General features: G+C 36.5%; 2 protein-coding genes across 2 annotated transcripts in view; one reads left to right on the forward strand and one right to left on the reverse strand.

The window, feature by feature from the left end:
* LOC106714255 (zinc finger protein 91) overlaps positions 1-9,432 on the reverse strand; it is a 28,377-nt gene extending 18,945 nt beyond the window's left edge. The window contains exon 1 of the mRNA XM_014507238.2: positions 9,361-9,432. The gene's annotated coding sequence lies outside the window, so the exon portion shown is untranslated. The remainder of the gene's footprint in view (positions 1-9,360) is intronic.
* Positions 9,433-14,368: 4,936 nt separating this feature from the next.
* LOC106714194 lies at positions 14,369-16,407 on the forward strand. The gene is made up of 5 exons (XM_014507164.2): positions 14,369-14,576; positions 14,654-14,854; positions 15,171-15,317; positions 15,796-15,907; positions 15,998-16,407. Exons 1-5 carry the CDS (start codon positions 14,433-14,435, stop codon positions 16,405-16,407), a joined length of 1,014 nt encoding a protein of 337 aa, XP_014362650.2. The 5' UTR covers positions 14,369-14,432.
* Positions 16,408-16,656: the final 249 nt, after the last annotated feature.

A 16,656-nucleotide genomic window follows, 5' to 3' on the forward strand; every position in this document is an offset into this window, starting at 1 on the left:
CGACGAAGGCACCGCCTCGAGTTCCGAGCGCCGTCGCCGCCGACAGTACAACGCCACATTAACTATAACTATACAAGTACTAACTACGAACAAGACGAGTAAACAACTCCGAAGCCGACGTCGCCGGCTCAGCAAGAGCGGAAAAATACGGACGTAGCAAAGGACGTTCGCTTCACGACACGACAAAGAGCAGTCACGCGGTCCACTCTCGCAGTGGCGACCGTGTACAACACCTAATTATACTCGTTTATATAGTATAATTCAAGCTTCGATGATATAAATCCTGCCCATGGTAAAGGTTACATTAGAATATCGTCGTTTTTTATATAAAGCAATGGCGGTCCGCCATATTGTAACGTTTGCTTGCTTAAAACGGGTTTTGTTGTGCGCAGGCGCAAGCAGCCGGCGGCCAGCTGGTCTCGAGTCAGGTGGTGCGTGGCCTCGCGGTCGCTGCGCCACCACGCTGCCGCACCGCGCCGCGCACCAACTGTGCCATAGCTTTACCACTTGCATTCGGTTACAATGACGCACCAGCAAAAACAATTTTTTTACTATTAATTACGATTTTAAAATCTGCAGTGCAGCAATAAATCATAAAATTTAATGTAAAGGACGCAAAGGCGCTTCTCATATAATTTTTATTTGTTTTGATTTGATGATTTATGTCTTACTTGTCGTACTAATAAACGTCCTTGACATTCTAATACAGCATTGAAAGCTTTTTGCATGAGCTCGGTAGCTGGAATCAACGCCGTATAACAAAGCAGCACTGAACTGAAGTTGAAAATAAAACAATAGTCAAAGCGCGCTTAGGTCATATTTAGGTGGTGCGTGGTGAGGTCACCGGCGGCGAGCGGCGGCGGCAGTGAGTGCGACGCCCGCTGCGCCGCACCGATTTGTCGACATGGATGCGGACTCGACAGAGCGAACGCGTGTAGGTACTTAACGTGCTTCCTATCATATAGCTAAGTTACATAACCAGTATCAACTTCGATTTACTTTTTCCAATTCGAAATAAAAACCATAGAAATACTAGTAGTATCTCTAGTATAAAGAAGATGAAGCAATCATGTCATGCATATGAAATGTCAGAGAGACGTACAAAGTATGTATCCGTATACATACGGATTGTCGAGCATATTCGATATAGCAGTGGCACTACGCGCCGCTCTTCATTGTCGGCTGTCGGCTGTCGGGTGGCGGCTGGCGCTCGCGCGGACACGACCGACCTCTTTACGTTTCAGTGACGCACGCTGCACGCGACCACTGCCAGCGGTGATAATTGTGTGGTGAAAATGAAAACATCGCGACGCTCGGACGTCGACGATAACGACCAACCACACACACACACACACACCACGCTGCCAAATACGCAATAAAAACGAGCATGCAATGCAAAACTACATTACTCCCACACACCATTGGTCTTTAGGTGTGCCCAACTACAGACTTCAGTTATGATAGCGATGGTTTTCGGTCATTTTTAAGACGTGATCGTTGTTGTACGAATTAGATTTTTGCAACGTTCTTTGAGTGTTGGTAACCTGCCAAAGACTTACGTGTCTAGTGTAAGGGACGCATAGCAGAAGCAGCGAAGAAAATTGCGGCATACACGAGCGAGCTATAATAGTACGTGCGCAATAGTTCTGTGGCTTCACAGAATCACCTCGGCAAGGCTATCGCTGATAACGTGTTATCTGCGCTTAGTGGCCGCCTCGATGGCAATTCAGCGTAACAGCATCTCTTTGTAACATACGTATGTGTACGACTTTTAATTTCAATATTACAATAGCACCTACCAGTATACTAATGGCTTTTACAATATTTAAATGAATAATTTAAAGTGAAATATTGTTAGATACGTGGCTATACGATTTCGACTGTCGATCCAACGTTCGTACATATAAATACTAGTCGGATTCCGCTAAAATGTCGGTATATGTCCGCTTCCTAAGAATTTTGCCTGTTGTAGTTAGTTGAGCTTTAAATTTAATTTATAACCTGTTAAACTAAGTTAAAAGCGATCGCTGATCAAAATTGTACACTGAAGACATTTGAATAAAAAAATCTTTCGTAACTCTGAAAACCTATATTCGAATGTAAACAGAAATGTTTTTATATCCTCACGGAAAAGAAAATTTTATTATTGATTTTAACACTAGATACTTGGATTTGAAAACAGTAATATAATGTTTTCAGTGGGTTAGGTGGTTGAATTTTATTTAGCCAATTAATATTGTTGCGTGCGCAGCAGAGCGCCGTAATTGAAGACGTGCATTGTGCGGCGACATTAATTATTAAATTGGAGCGTCTGTTGGTATCAAAAATGCGAACCTCCACATAATTTATGTAGCTACTTTTGGCAACACATCGTCTGAGGTTATGGCAGTGGCACTAAGCGGGAATGGCAACAGCCCCCTCACTAGCTTGCCCTCGGGAGTAGTGGGTGGCGACTGGCGGCTGCCGGCCCGACCTCCATTCTTCGGAACCTAGCTTAAAATACATATAGCACACCAACCTTGTTATGTAAGTCTACTTGTACTGTGTACATTAACTGTGACTTACCTATAACATTCGATATTTGTTGTTATAGACAATGAACCTTGATTTAGCAAATACTGTCGTCACGATGGTACAAAACATTAGCAGTCTCAACTTAAAGCAAATCATTAAATTAAATATTGTCTTTAAAAACGCCATTTATTATGAAAAAATATTGGAACATAGAAATTGAATACAAATAGAACAAAACAGATGTCGCAGTCAATTTTTATAATTCGTCTTAGTACAAAGCAGCTTTGTTTAAAAAAAATGGTAGGTTGTGTTTTAAATAAATACGGCTTAAGTGAATATATAGTTATTTTTACCTTTCAAGTGCCTAACGTTATTTTAGATATAAATATAAACTAATTCAACACAATGTGAAAAGGTAAAAAATTAACATTTCACAGAGCTTTTTGTAACAGGCATTGGCATCTTTATACAATATCACGAATTTAGTCGTAGAACTAGAGTTGGGATGTAGAGACAAATTGTTCGTATATAATTATTGAACCACGTAAACATAATCAATCGATAAACTTTGACAACATAATAAATGAGATTATGACTCCAACAAAGTAAAAAAAAATGCTCTTAGAAACCATGTGGATGACCACTGCGCATAAATATATGTCTCTAGCATTTTTAGTATGCATAGGTTCGTTAAAAAATAATGATTTACAAAAATTTCTTCGAGATAAACATAAAAAAAATTGCTAATGTTGGTACAATAATTTTTAGAAAGTGAGATTCAATTTTACAATTATCACCAAATACGCTCGACCAAGGATCGATAAACAGCACCTTGTAATGTATTTATGTAGCCTGACGTAACTGTGACAAGATCGGTCGGCAAGCCTACCTGCGGCCTCCTGTGCCTAGCTGCCATTGTTAAATCTCGTGGCATCATCAGCCATTACTGTTTAACATTAACAAACACGTGTTGACCATTTAGTTTTTAGACCAATTTATTTTATTTAAAAAATAAGTCAGTATACTACTTATCCTGTGGTTAAATGGTAAATTATCAAATAGTTGTCATGTAACGTTTGTAGTTTAAAGAAAATAGTTTTTATTTTAACTTGAGAATTGTTTTGTCTCCATTGGATACTATATGATTACGTTGCCAAGTTCTTGAAACCGAATAGCCTTAGTGGCTCATACATAATCCTAATAAATAATAACATGGCGAACTATTTCGTTCACTGTTCTAAGTAAATCCGGTTCACAAGTTTTAATATCAATTATATGTCGTGCTTTTTATACATATGCAATATACAAATCGGATTTAATTTGGAGTAACTGAAAATGATTTTTGTATTCATGGACCACTTTGTATTGTGACTTAGAGTCTTAATTTATACATAATTAATTATGCTAAAAAGCATTTATCTCAATTTTCATTAAATTATGCCCAAGGAATAACATTGTTCCATACAAACTTTGGACCCTCATTTTGGACCCTTTAGGGACGAATTTCGTAAAATCCATTCTTAGTGGACGCCTACGAAGCAACATGAACCTCTATGCAAAATTTCAAGTCTCTAGACTTAGCGGTTTCGGCTGTGCGTTGAAAGTTGAGTCAGCCAGTTTACTCTTTTATATATATAGATGAGCATTTTAAAAACAAACTAATTATCTATGGACATTTATCTAAGAAATTTGAAATGTATTCTGTTCTGGATCAAATATTACCTTTCTATTGACATCAATAATAATCGATAGGAGATTGATATTCAAATTGTCCATGGCTGGATAACAAGCCCCGAATACCGCTACGGGAACTATATGAGCGTGAGCCACCTGCATTCGTCAACTTCCCGCAGATTTAAACAGGTCATTGGCCCCTTTAACGGGGACTGATCCCTAACGCATTATCTAGAACATCTTTCTTCCCAAATGCTTTTTTGTTTATATTAATCCATTGGTAAATAAAAATGATCATAAACATTAATTAGCATAGTAGTTTAAAAAAGGCAGGGTAAAATAATTATTGTATAACCTTTTGTTATAATAATCCGGAATAGGTCGAAACCAACAACTTTTTTCGAGCTTTTACGTGGAATTAATTATTTTTATCTATCCCTTTGCCAGTTCTACGTTGTCTAACCCACTATGGTTAAAAACCGTAACAGTTTACTAAACGATGAGCAATATAACCTAGTGCTAAAAGTACAATATATAATTTAAAATAAAAATCAGTCAGTAAATTACCTTATTATGCTATTGTTATTAAAAGATGCTGTGTTACAAGACAACACATCGACATTCGTATAGCTAGCGACTATGACCGAGAGAGGGGATACGTGTTAAAGCCATGTGATGGGCGCCTCGAGGGCTGCGTGTGAGCTATACATGTATAGCGCAGCTCTGTCCGTCGGTGCAGCAAAACGAGAAAAAGCAGACGCCAGCTGCATTGCAGCTGCCGCCGCCGCTCGGTCGACGTGGCAGGCGTGGCGGGCGCAGCGGTCGCGGGGGGTGCACCGGACGCGGCGGGTGGCGGTCGCGGGGCGCGAGGAGGTACGCTTGACGACAATCTCACAGACACACACGCGAATTTTTCAACCGTCTATTGCAGGTGTCGCTAACAATTCTTTGACTTTGAGATGTCATTACGCTGTTCTACATAGATCCAATGTTAATTGTTATCATATTAAATTAATTACATTGAATGTATGACATACGTAGAAAACTTTTTGATACTATGACAGTTAATCACAGTTAATTAACTAAAAACCATTCTTGCTCAGTTGATAAACGTCTGTCTTACGCTTTAGAGATCGTAAGTTCGATTGAATTTAAAAAATAAATAAATTAGTACAACCTGAGTCAGTTATAAGTGGGCTTAAAGTCGTGGAATATTTCTATCATCTCAGAAAAACGAACATACAACTATTTAACTCGGTTTTATCTAGTTAGTTACATACAACGTTTAATACTAACCAAAATTAAGAAACTTGTAACTTAGTATTAAGAGTAGAACTTTATCTAGATAGATAGGTGTGGCAACAACATCCAAATTTTTAATTAATTTTCTGTCTACAATTCTGACTCATTCAAAGCGGAAAGATATCAGCGGAATGGGAGTGTAACAGAAACTTTGTAAGATGTACACAATTATATTGATTTAGAAATTTTTGTTATATTAAGGCTCAAAAATATTAGAATTATGAATAGTATTTCTATCACGCGATAGGATATGACTTTTGTTTCGTGTTTTTGCATGTACTTTTAAGGTTGGCATAAACGTCGTAGCTGCAACCTTTTATCGCGGCAACTTCTTGTTTTAACTCAGCACGCCACCGACTTAATGTTTAAGAAATTACGGCTTCAAAGAAGTGCTGGGCACGACATGCTGTGTAAACGTTTTATGTGGTAACTTGTAAAACTGTACCTTGTCGTTCTTGAAAGTTCGAACAAAAAGTATTATGTTAACACGGTCTAAGACGAGACAGACGAGTACAGGTCTACAAGTGATCCTTAAAAACACAGATATGTTCGCGTAGGTTATGTAAACTTTTATAATTTCACTAGCTGGCTTGCTGGCTAAGCATCTACCGTCTACCATACATATATAGTTAAAAACATTTTGGGATTTATGTAGCAAGTTTCATTTTGAAGGACGGAAGCGGATATTGGAGAATTTCGCCAGAGGTCACCCATTCAAATAGGGGTCAAAGCGAACGTTACTGTAGCTGGTTCCGATACCGACAACAAATCCAATCATTTGTTAACTTCATTCCAATATTTTTCAACCTTTGAGGGTCGTGTTAAATTTAGATTGATGATAAAACATAAAGCTCTAGCGGTTAAAAAATTACTATTATTTACGAATTATCAACAATCCTTTTAAATGGAGTAAAATTGTTATGGAAAGATCATTGAAATTTATACATACATACATCTAAGATTGAGTAAATGGTGTTAGATTGTTGTAACTTCTATGTAAATGGCTCTTAATATAATATAGCCTGTATTATTTACAATTCTTATAACTTCCAAGTCTGGAATTCGTTTGACGGTTTACTTTGATTTCTTAAAACGGTTGTCATAAAGGAAGTTTTATTGCAGCCCAAATAAAACAATTTTAAAGAGGGCGGTATTCTTTCAGATGAGAGACGTTAAGCATACATTAACATCGATTGACGAAAGTATCTGATCATTCATTTGTCAGTAGTTATTAATATTATATATAGTTATTAATCACAGAAAAGTTATTTATTGTGTAACCCTGCTTTTTGTTGTAATAAAAATACCAATACATCGAATCTTTAGTTAAACAACAGATATCCAAGGTTTTTTTCTAATAATGTCTTTCTAATTTTGAAGGCAAACTAAAGTTGTTATGAAACATTATCAAATTTAAATTGTTGCATCGTGTATTCTAATCTCTAAAGAGTATTTCTTATGAGAAGGGTCGTCGCTACACAATGTGTAAGCATAGAAAGGTTGCCGATGCGGGTCTGTTCAGATTCAAGACCTTCATCCAAGCCACAGACAAGGACGTTAGAATTTCCTCTATGGCTACCAACCGATAGGTGTTACTTCGTCTACCGATTACACGAAACTATTTCAGTGTATATTTCGTGTAATTTAGAACTGTGCTTAGAAAAGTATATAATTACTTATTTTATAATAATTGTCTCTCTTTCATCCTCACTGAGAAACTTTGAAAATAATACGTTTTTGTAACTTTGCTTAAGGTTGCTCGGCAGTGAAAATCCACGGTTATATTTAATGAAAAAAAAAATGATGAAGGAACTACGCGTTGTATGTATGTATATTTATAAGTAACTACTTAAGAATATACATTTCAATTATATATTATAGCAAAAATAATATATACATATATATATATTTTTTTTTGTTTTTGGTGTTAACAGATGTTGCCCTTAAGGACTAAATCTATTCCTTGGCGGGCAGTAATAACCGGATCAATGCGGCTGACTAATATTTCGGAGTATTTTGTGCTCCGATGACCACACATGTTTCATTGAAACCGTCCTTCTAGTACTGTTTTCTAGGGCAGTTAAACTTTTACGTATTCTAATCTGTTGCTGAACGTTATAATAGGTTTCAATCTAGGAATATTGTTAAATTACTTAATCCAAACATCATTTATAATAAAGTTAGATACAGAACCCCGACCTTCAAATTGTAAGTCAGACTCTTTGCTCTATGCTATTGTCGTTGTTTTTTTTTTTTCAAAATTCCCTAAATTATGATGCATTATTTTAAAAATGTATATTGCAAGATTAGAACATTTTTCAAAACGGTGGATTTTGCCTATGCGGTTGTCGGAACGAGCGTTGACGTAACACGGTAATTTACTTTTTCGACGGCCTCGGCGTAAAAGCAGCAGATTTAGCAAATCCTTGTTGGAAGTCCCGGGTCGACCACTTCTGTGGGGAGCGCCGCCGCCCCGCCGCCCCGCCTGTCACCCACCCCCAACTTTCACTCTCTTGTGCGTCGGGGATCTCGGCTTCGGCAACGAAATACTGTTAACGTCGCCCCTTATTCAAACAGAATTCGCCCTTCCAGCATTGAAATTAAGGGCCCAATTCGAGTAAAGTACTATTTTGTGATGAGGAGAGCTCTTTCACAGATGTGCCTAAGGCGTATTAAGTAGCGTGTTTACGTCAGGCGATTTGAATACTTAAACTATTCGGTATAAGGCAGAAACTCGCATAACACTGACTTTGACACGCACAAAACGTGCTGCTGAAGACGATTCCGGGCGGCGAACACCGGATCCCTCGTTACCGAGCAAGTCGTACGTAGGCCGACGTATTTCGGGGTATCTATATTTTAGCTACCGAAAAAGGAAATAGTCCATCATTTTTTTTAATTTAGATTTAATGAATGTCTTCATACTTACGCAACCAGCAAACGATTTCGTTAATGATGGAAACAATAGTATTCATGTTTGCGAGTTTACATGAGTAAGTCACGTTTTCACTTATTATTGTCGCTTCTATAAAACTGAAGAGTGGCATGCGCATTGAGTGAGCGCCCGGCATCCTCAACCGTCAGCGGAATCAAATGATTTTGTAACGACTTATTCATTCGTATTAGCAATATTTTTGTGGTAGTGTTATAACCGGACTAGACGTGTGTCATTGACGAAGCGTACCGCGAAACTCATTAATGTGGTGTGAAACAGATAATAGTAATCAATGCATTGAAAAACCTATGAAGATTTGACTTCACGCGCTACATTTTTTGCGAATACATCACTACCTCATGTCAACAGATAAGAATCTTGGCACCTTCGCTCAGCACAATGGTAATTGTTGAAGTCGTGCAGTGAGATCGTGCCACCCGATGGCGGCGCCGCTTTGATCGCCCACGTATGGGCTGTACTATATAAGCGACACCGTAGGTGTGTAGTTGTTTTGTAGGCGGCTACAGTTAATAGGAACGTCGCAAGAGCACATCGAAGACGGAGCAAAGCAGAGCCCGAGGTCGAGCGCGCCCGCGTCGACGTCGCAGCGACAGCAGCGCCGGCTGCGACCCTACGACGCTCGAGATAAGGCACACATCGCCGCGCGCGCCTGCTGACCTCACCGCCGACAAATAATAAATATGTAACACTGATAAAGCCGCAGAAGCGATGACCGGAAAGTATTTAGGGATTCTCTTTTGGCGAACGCACGAGCACGACGGGTCGTCGCGCCCGCCGCCCGCTCGAGGACGACGATGGTCGGTGACCACCGGCTATTTCTGGAATGACAGGATCGGGTCGAAATAGTTCGATTCTCACCGGTTGCGACGAGAGGGGAAGTAGCGGGAAGTTCGTTTAATGTTTACGATACATACCTGCGTGTCGATGTCGACGGAGTGGGCGTCGCGCGATTCGAACGGCACTCGTGTCGGTGGCGCGCGGCTGACTGAGGCGGGCGCGGGCAGCAGCGAGCGTCGCCGCGGCAGCAGCGGCCCCCGCGCGCGCCCCGCGCACCCCGCCCCGCGCTGCATTCCGTGCGTGCGCCCGCCGCCTCGGCCGCCGCGCCGCCGTTGGGAGAGCCGCCGGGCCGCTTCCACTGCCACGCCACCGCCGCCCGCTGCTCGCCCGCGTCACGCACTCGCTCACCGTCACCTCTGTTTGACCCCGCCGACCTGGACCGCAGCTTCGGCGACCACGCATTCGTCTTGCAATATTCATAAACAAAACATTATCTGGTCTATGACACTGATAAACGAATAAAAAACCTATCTTCAGAATTCTAACATTTTGACGTTAAGCATGATTTGGTAGAACAATGTGATATGTTGGCAACAAAATGGCGTATCTCGTAAGTTATTGCAGTGATAAGACGTAAAACTGTTTATTACGATACCGCAGTTGACTTCAAAGTCGATGCAACAGTACATATTATGCTTTTAATAAGTTACTGTTGAATCGTCTTTGTTGTTACCAACGAACTTGCAAGTAACTGTTAAGGTTTCTCAATAAGTGTTGCCGTAGGTCGGTTGGTTGTTGAGTAATCACGTTAAAGCCCTTTAAGGCAGTAAAGCTTTTAGAGTTGGATAGCCGCCACACTGCGGGTCCGCGTGGTCGTCCCGGTTTCAAGATCGATATCTCGATGCTCCCGATGGAATGGGCACAGCTCTTTGCTTACGGAAAAGATTTTGGAATGACCCGTTTGCAATATAATTAGTACCTATGCCTTTATTAAATGAAAAATTATTGCGCAACCAAGCTATAAATATCAGAAAGTTTCTGAACAAATACCTTTAACTAGCCTATTATTTAACCAGGATAGGCAGATAAGTATAAATTACTTGACTCTGCCAGTTTTCAAATTCAAGGCAGACAAAACCAAAAAAGTAAGTTTAAGTTTTAAACGCCTCGTGGTTTTAGTCATGGGCGTCTTCAGGGGGGGGGGGTAAGGAGACAGAAGTAAGGAATTGAAAAATGTTAAATACAAAAATGACTGCATATAACACCATGTTAATGGTAAATGCCTCTCTAGTCTAGATCATCGGTTGGCGACGCTCATGGTCTTAGTTCGAAACATAATGTCTTTCATTATTCGACAACAACATAATATTGTATGATCTCTCAAAGTGACACAACCTAATAGGAGGGGGAGTAAAATCAAGTTACGTCGGCGTGCACAGACCAAGATCTCGTAGATAATAAACAGAGTTGACGAGGGGTCACAGGATTCGAATTCGGAACGCAAGCATTCAATCCTATATGTTACCGTCTTTTACGTTAAAGTTTTTGTGCAGACAATCGAAGCATTCGAGATTTTGAAATTAAAACTTTTAAAATTACATTAACGAACATAAGGGTACTTAACGTCTTTGTTTCTTTGTTCCAAAGCTTTGTCACAAAGAATTACGTACAACGTGTTACATTGATTTGAGTAAGATCATGTAAGATTTTAGAACTGCTTTGTATGCAAGTACCTGCTCTATTTTTAAATATTGATGTTTTTTTTCTAGCCTAGTAAAAGAAAAGTCTTCAGTGAATCCTCTGTCTACAATTATGTCAAGTGTAATATTTTAAAACGTCTTTATGTCATATTTTGGAAGTCTGCCAAGCCTACTTGTGCATTGGTAGTGGGATGATATATATTTTTGACTATAAACCGGTGAGTGAGCCCTCGAATCGTTTGATAAAAAATGTAAAACGGCTTACGGACCTCAACAGTGGCGGCCTCTGTATAACTGACCCTGACCACTCTGATGAATAGCCGCTGCTTGTGGATGAAATAGGTCAAATGAAGGCAGGGGAGACGGACAACTAACTTGATATATTTACGAATATAACGTAGAATCGTAGATTTATTATAGTACTTTAGAAATAAATTGTTTTAACTAGTGTCTAATATCGAACTATAGCGAAGCTTCGGTAAATAAATACTTTAATCGGATAGGATGGAAGAAAAATACAATGGCACAGGCTTAATTAATTCCGTGTTGGCTAGGTAAGGAATACACTAAGCAGCACCGATTACAAGTATAAATCTTAGGGCTCGGCAGCACACCCGCCAGTTCGAACGTACCCAAACCATGCTTTTCTCGAAGCGACTCAAGGCATTTTTGACGTCGTAACTTTGTTTTGGATAAAGCTAGAACTAAACTCAAAGTGAGGCAGATAAATGTAGTCATTATGTGTGTTTCACTAAGCGTGTTTGAATGCAACGCGACAACGTGACATACGCTTAGCCCTCATGCTAGAGCCAAATAGAGCAAATGATTTTTACACTACGCCTACAACCTATAACGTAATTCCGCAAGGGTGCTGCACTAGGCGGTCGCACATTAGTAATATATAAAAAAAAAATACAGTCGAATTGATAACCTCCTTCTTTTTGAAGTCGGCTAAAAAGGAGTGTTTTATTACATTTTTATTTTATTTATGACATGAAATTAGTAGTAGAAAACAGTAAAGGGTCTTTAAATAATTAAAAAAAAAAAATTCTACATTTGTTATTGAGGTATCTTATGTAGTTGTCTACAAAATGTGAGTTTCAACTGCCGAATATCTTTACGATAATATATTGTTATCGCTTTTTTTTCCAAAGAAATCGAGGAGGATGACAATATCATTGATTTAATACGAAAAAACAGTAGCGGGAACGTTAATATCAAAACACTTCAAATAGAAAGACAGGTGAAATGAACTTTTCAAATTCTTAAATAAAAAACAATTGAACAATACATTCAAGGTTTGCTTCGACAAATCAATGTGTAAAACACATTGAAGTATAATAATTCATTTATCCTTCTTCGTGACGAGTTGCATATAGAGGAAATAGTTGAACAAGTTTTCTAACAATTGCCAGCGAGAATTAAACACTACCTTGAAGCTATGACACTGTTATTTTCCATAGCTAGTGTTTATTTTAAGTTAATTTGTTACTTTAGTATACGAAGTCCAAGGGATAAGATGAAGTGATGGATACATTAGCGCTGTCTGAAGACAGCGAGTATTGATTTTTATCAAGATGCCTCTGTTATAGGTAACGGATGGTGGACACCAACATATTTGGTAGCCGCTACATGAAAGAATGGGAATATTAACAAGTAATAGTAATAAAAGTTGTTGTAAAATGCGACGTGTGACTTCATTCATTTGGGACGACAATAAAACATTAAAGTATAAAAAAAAAGTTCTCCGAGTATTCACATATTTGTAACCATCAGTTTGCACTACCGAAAGCACTTTACTAATTTTAGATAAGCGACATTTAAACAGATTTAAAACTGCATCAACTCGTACGAAGCAAAAACTTTAAAATATAAGGCTCAATGGTCGGGTCGGTTTGAGATCATTCTCTACTGCCCTACTTTATATCCAAAACGTACAACTAGATGTAAATTTAATAAATTGGATGAAAACTCTGACCTTAGATAGCTGTAGTACCATCAGCCGGAGTACAAGAGCTCGATTGCCAACGAATAAAATCTGGAAACGCGTTGTAATGTCTCAATTTATAAATACAAATAAGAGAAAATTATGGTTTGTCCTCAGTCGCATTGACAGAGGCACTGCCCCTCGAATTAAATCTATAACTTCTTTTGAAAGTTTATAAGAATAAAATAAAATTTTAAAAATGACATGATGAGCTTCTTTCTAACTTACTTTTTACAATATTTACTAGTTTTAAGTGCATTTATAACTTCAGTACTGTCTCGTTACACATCGTCAAGCTATCCGTAACCAAACCACGTTTATTGCTTCCGTAAAACGCAAAGCCACTCCATCGCAGCCATTCGAACAGTATACAGGTCGAATCCCCGTTGAATCAAGGTGTAACAAAGTAGGAATTGGACGTAAAGTGAAAGAATATGGAATAGTACGGAGAGTTTTACTTAGTTTATTTTTTTAATAGATTAACTAGTTTAAATACATATTTACTATTGATATTTGTTAAGGCGCTTGACAGGACAAGTTAAATAGCGTGTCAATAAGAAAAAAAAAACCTAAAATTCCTTTCAAATATTTTGAAAAACATATATAACATATGTTTAATATAAATATATTATAAAAAAACAAGCAATGTTTTTATACTACAACTTTCTTTCACAATGAAATAAAAATAAAGCAATTTTAGTGATAGTTTCTTATTTTAATTATCTTTTTTTATTATGTAACAGTTTTATGTAACAACAACAAATATGGCTTATTTGTTGTAGATTTTAAGACCATATTTAGTCTATTAATTTTATTTTTTTAAAACAGATCTTGGAACGGACGAAAGAATTTTACTACGAACATTTTAACTAAATCGCGTGGCATTGAAGACACAAACAATAAGTATTTCAATTCTTATTGCTTCTGACATACATATCTTATATCCACCAGGTAGCATGCAACAATGACCTTATCTCGGCAAATTCGTCGAAGAGCCGTTTACGCTTGCTTACGAAACAACCGCCATTTTACGGCTTTATCGTTACTAATTTAAAACTACCCTTTGAATTACAATTAAAATTTCCCAAATACTAAAAATGTATTTATATTAATAAACAACGCACATACCTGCGTAATATCCTTTATTAAGATTAACATAATTTCTCAACAAATACAAGCAAATTCTATGGAAATGGCCCGGCCCATAATTAATGTGACAGTTAATGTTAATATTTGACATCCGATAGTGATTGATTAAACGCTTGTTTTGTTGTCTAAACATTATTTAAATAAAAAAATACTTATAAAAAATCTATTTTTGTGACATTTAAAAATAGGCTTTTATTATTTATTGTTGAACTTAAAGAATTCCTTACAAATACTTCAATAATAAAAAGTACGTAATTACTTTGACACATTACAAACACCAGTCTTCTTTCCTCCCGCTCCCTACTAGAAGGAATTTGAAACTACTGAGGCGATTGATAAACAAAAGTTACAAAAAGAATTGAGAATATTTACAATGGATATTATTGTAACCACTTTTACAAATCCTTTTAAATTTTTTTGTTATGTTAAAGGTGCAATTAGTGAAAATGTTTATCTCGATGATTTCACGATGCTCGACAAACTTTCTTACGATGTTTCCAAAGTAGATCACGGACAGGTAAGGAAAAATAAAATACCATTTCTCTAAAACATATCTTTTTATATATTTTTACCATAACATAACATCTTTTACAGTATGTAGCAGTAATGTGGAAAAATAAATGGACTCGAGGGATAATTTCGATGGAAAATCAGTTTTTGATTTGGTTAATCGATCATGGTATATTTTTGCGACCTGATAAGGATACGATTTACGTAGACTTACCTCAGCGTTACAAGACGTACCCAAGTAAAGTTTTTGAAGCTAGTATTCATGGTGTTATTCCAGTAGATAAGGTAAGTGAAACAAAAACCAAATTATATTTAATCTATCTGGCCAAAGAACTAGCAACTGTAGTTTTCCTCACTAAACCTTTTTGATGGACATAGATGAACCATAAGATTTTTTTTTGAGTTTCACAATAATATTTTAATGAATGTTTACTTAAAACAAAACAGATGCTGTATTTGCTTTGGGCTATAAGAAATATAATTTTTGCCTATTTTATTTAATTTGAATAATGTAATGAAATAGATTTAATGGCATCTTTAAATTCAAACTTATGGTATGGTATAATTTAATTTGTCTCTTATTGAAATGTCTGTTATTCAGGTTATCAGTCAAGAGTGTCAGATAACAAATGGTGTTACCACTGAATGGAACAAGGGAGCCATTGAAAAAGCTCAAGAATTGATAAAAAATGCTAGGAACACTTATTTTGTACCTCTTGCATTGATGAAAACAAAATACAATGATGTGGTTTGTACATTTGATTTATTAATAAATTTTATGGGCATAAAATAAATTATAATTTAATTTATGTTTATTATGTGATCTGATCTTATATTAACATCAAAATGTTATCCTTAAAACTAGTAAATAAATTTATTATGATAAATTTAAAATTGAAATTTAAAACTTAACAAGTTGGTTGTTATCACAAACTTCTTTTGCATTATAAATGTTTGGTAAATAAATTGTGCTTGTAGAAATGTCACTTGTGTGCTTCAATTCAAGATTATTTTTCAATCAGAACTTAATATTTTTTTTTTAAATAATATAACATAATACACAGTAATTTAATTTTGTAAGAAAACCATGTTTACTGCAATTCAATTAATTGTAATAAAGGTTTCCTCGTGAGAAAAAGAATGTTGAGGATTGTTTACTCCGGTTAATGAATAATTCCTTAATGAAATAACAACTTCAGAATGTTTTGTATTTATGTTTTTTACAGATACTTGGAGACTTATATCTAGAAAAGCCTGGCAATCGCCTGATGAATTTTATTCAGGAATTAGAATTATGGCCTGTATTTTTAGAATGTAATAAAAAAGCATACATAAATAGTAAGTAACTAATTTTAAATGTTTAATGTTTGTTTTAGCACTTGAATAGTTTAATAATGGTTTTATTTGTTATGTTGTCTATTTTTATAGATCTACAAAATTTTTATACAAGTCGACGTAAACATCGTGCTTGTTTCGTGAAACCAAACGTTATAGATTCAAATATGCCCGTTATGACTTTAGAAACAAACTTAGTTGAGTACAACGCCATCTGTGTTAAGCAACCGGAATTTTCATTAATTCAAAATTCCGAAGGGAGCTCAATAGATGGCAGCACTGTACTTGATATTGATCAAAAAGGGGAGAAAACTGTTTACAAATTAACGCATGATGAAATTGAAAAATATGCCGATATGAATATAACTCTACACGGTCGAGAATATAATGCTTTGAAAATATTAGTAAACAAAATTCGAGATCTAAATATTTGCGAACGTTACAAAGACCACGATTTAAAAACGATTGGATGTGGTATAACTACACGAAGATGTTTGCATTAGAATTTAAAATTTAATAAGAAAATATTTTGTATTAATTGTAGTTTATATTTATAATGCTCGTAAATAAATATATTTTAAGTTTCTTAAAATTAATGTTATAACAAAAAAATATGTCTGTCATCTGGAATGGCAGCTGATGGTAAAGATTTTTACAATGTTATCTTTCTTCAATAACGATAAGTTATATTTTATATTCAACTCTATCCATTATTTTTGTTTTCCAAGTAAATATTTGTCAAGATTCGTAAC

This window comes from Papilio machaon, chromosome 1 (genome assembly GCF_912999745.1).
Source record: "Papilio machaon chromosome 1, ilPapMach1.1, whole genome shotgun sequence".
Taxonomy (NCBI): domain Eukaryota; kingdom Metazoa; phylum Arthropoda; class Insecta; order Lepidoptera; family Papilionidae; genus Papilio; species Papilio machaon.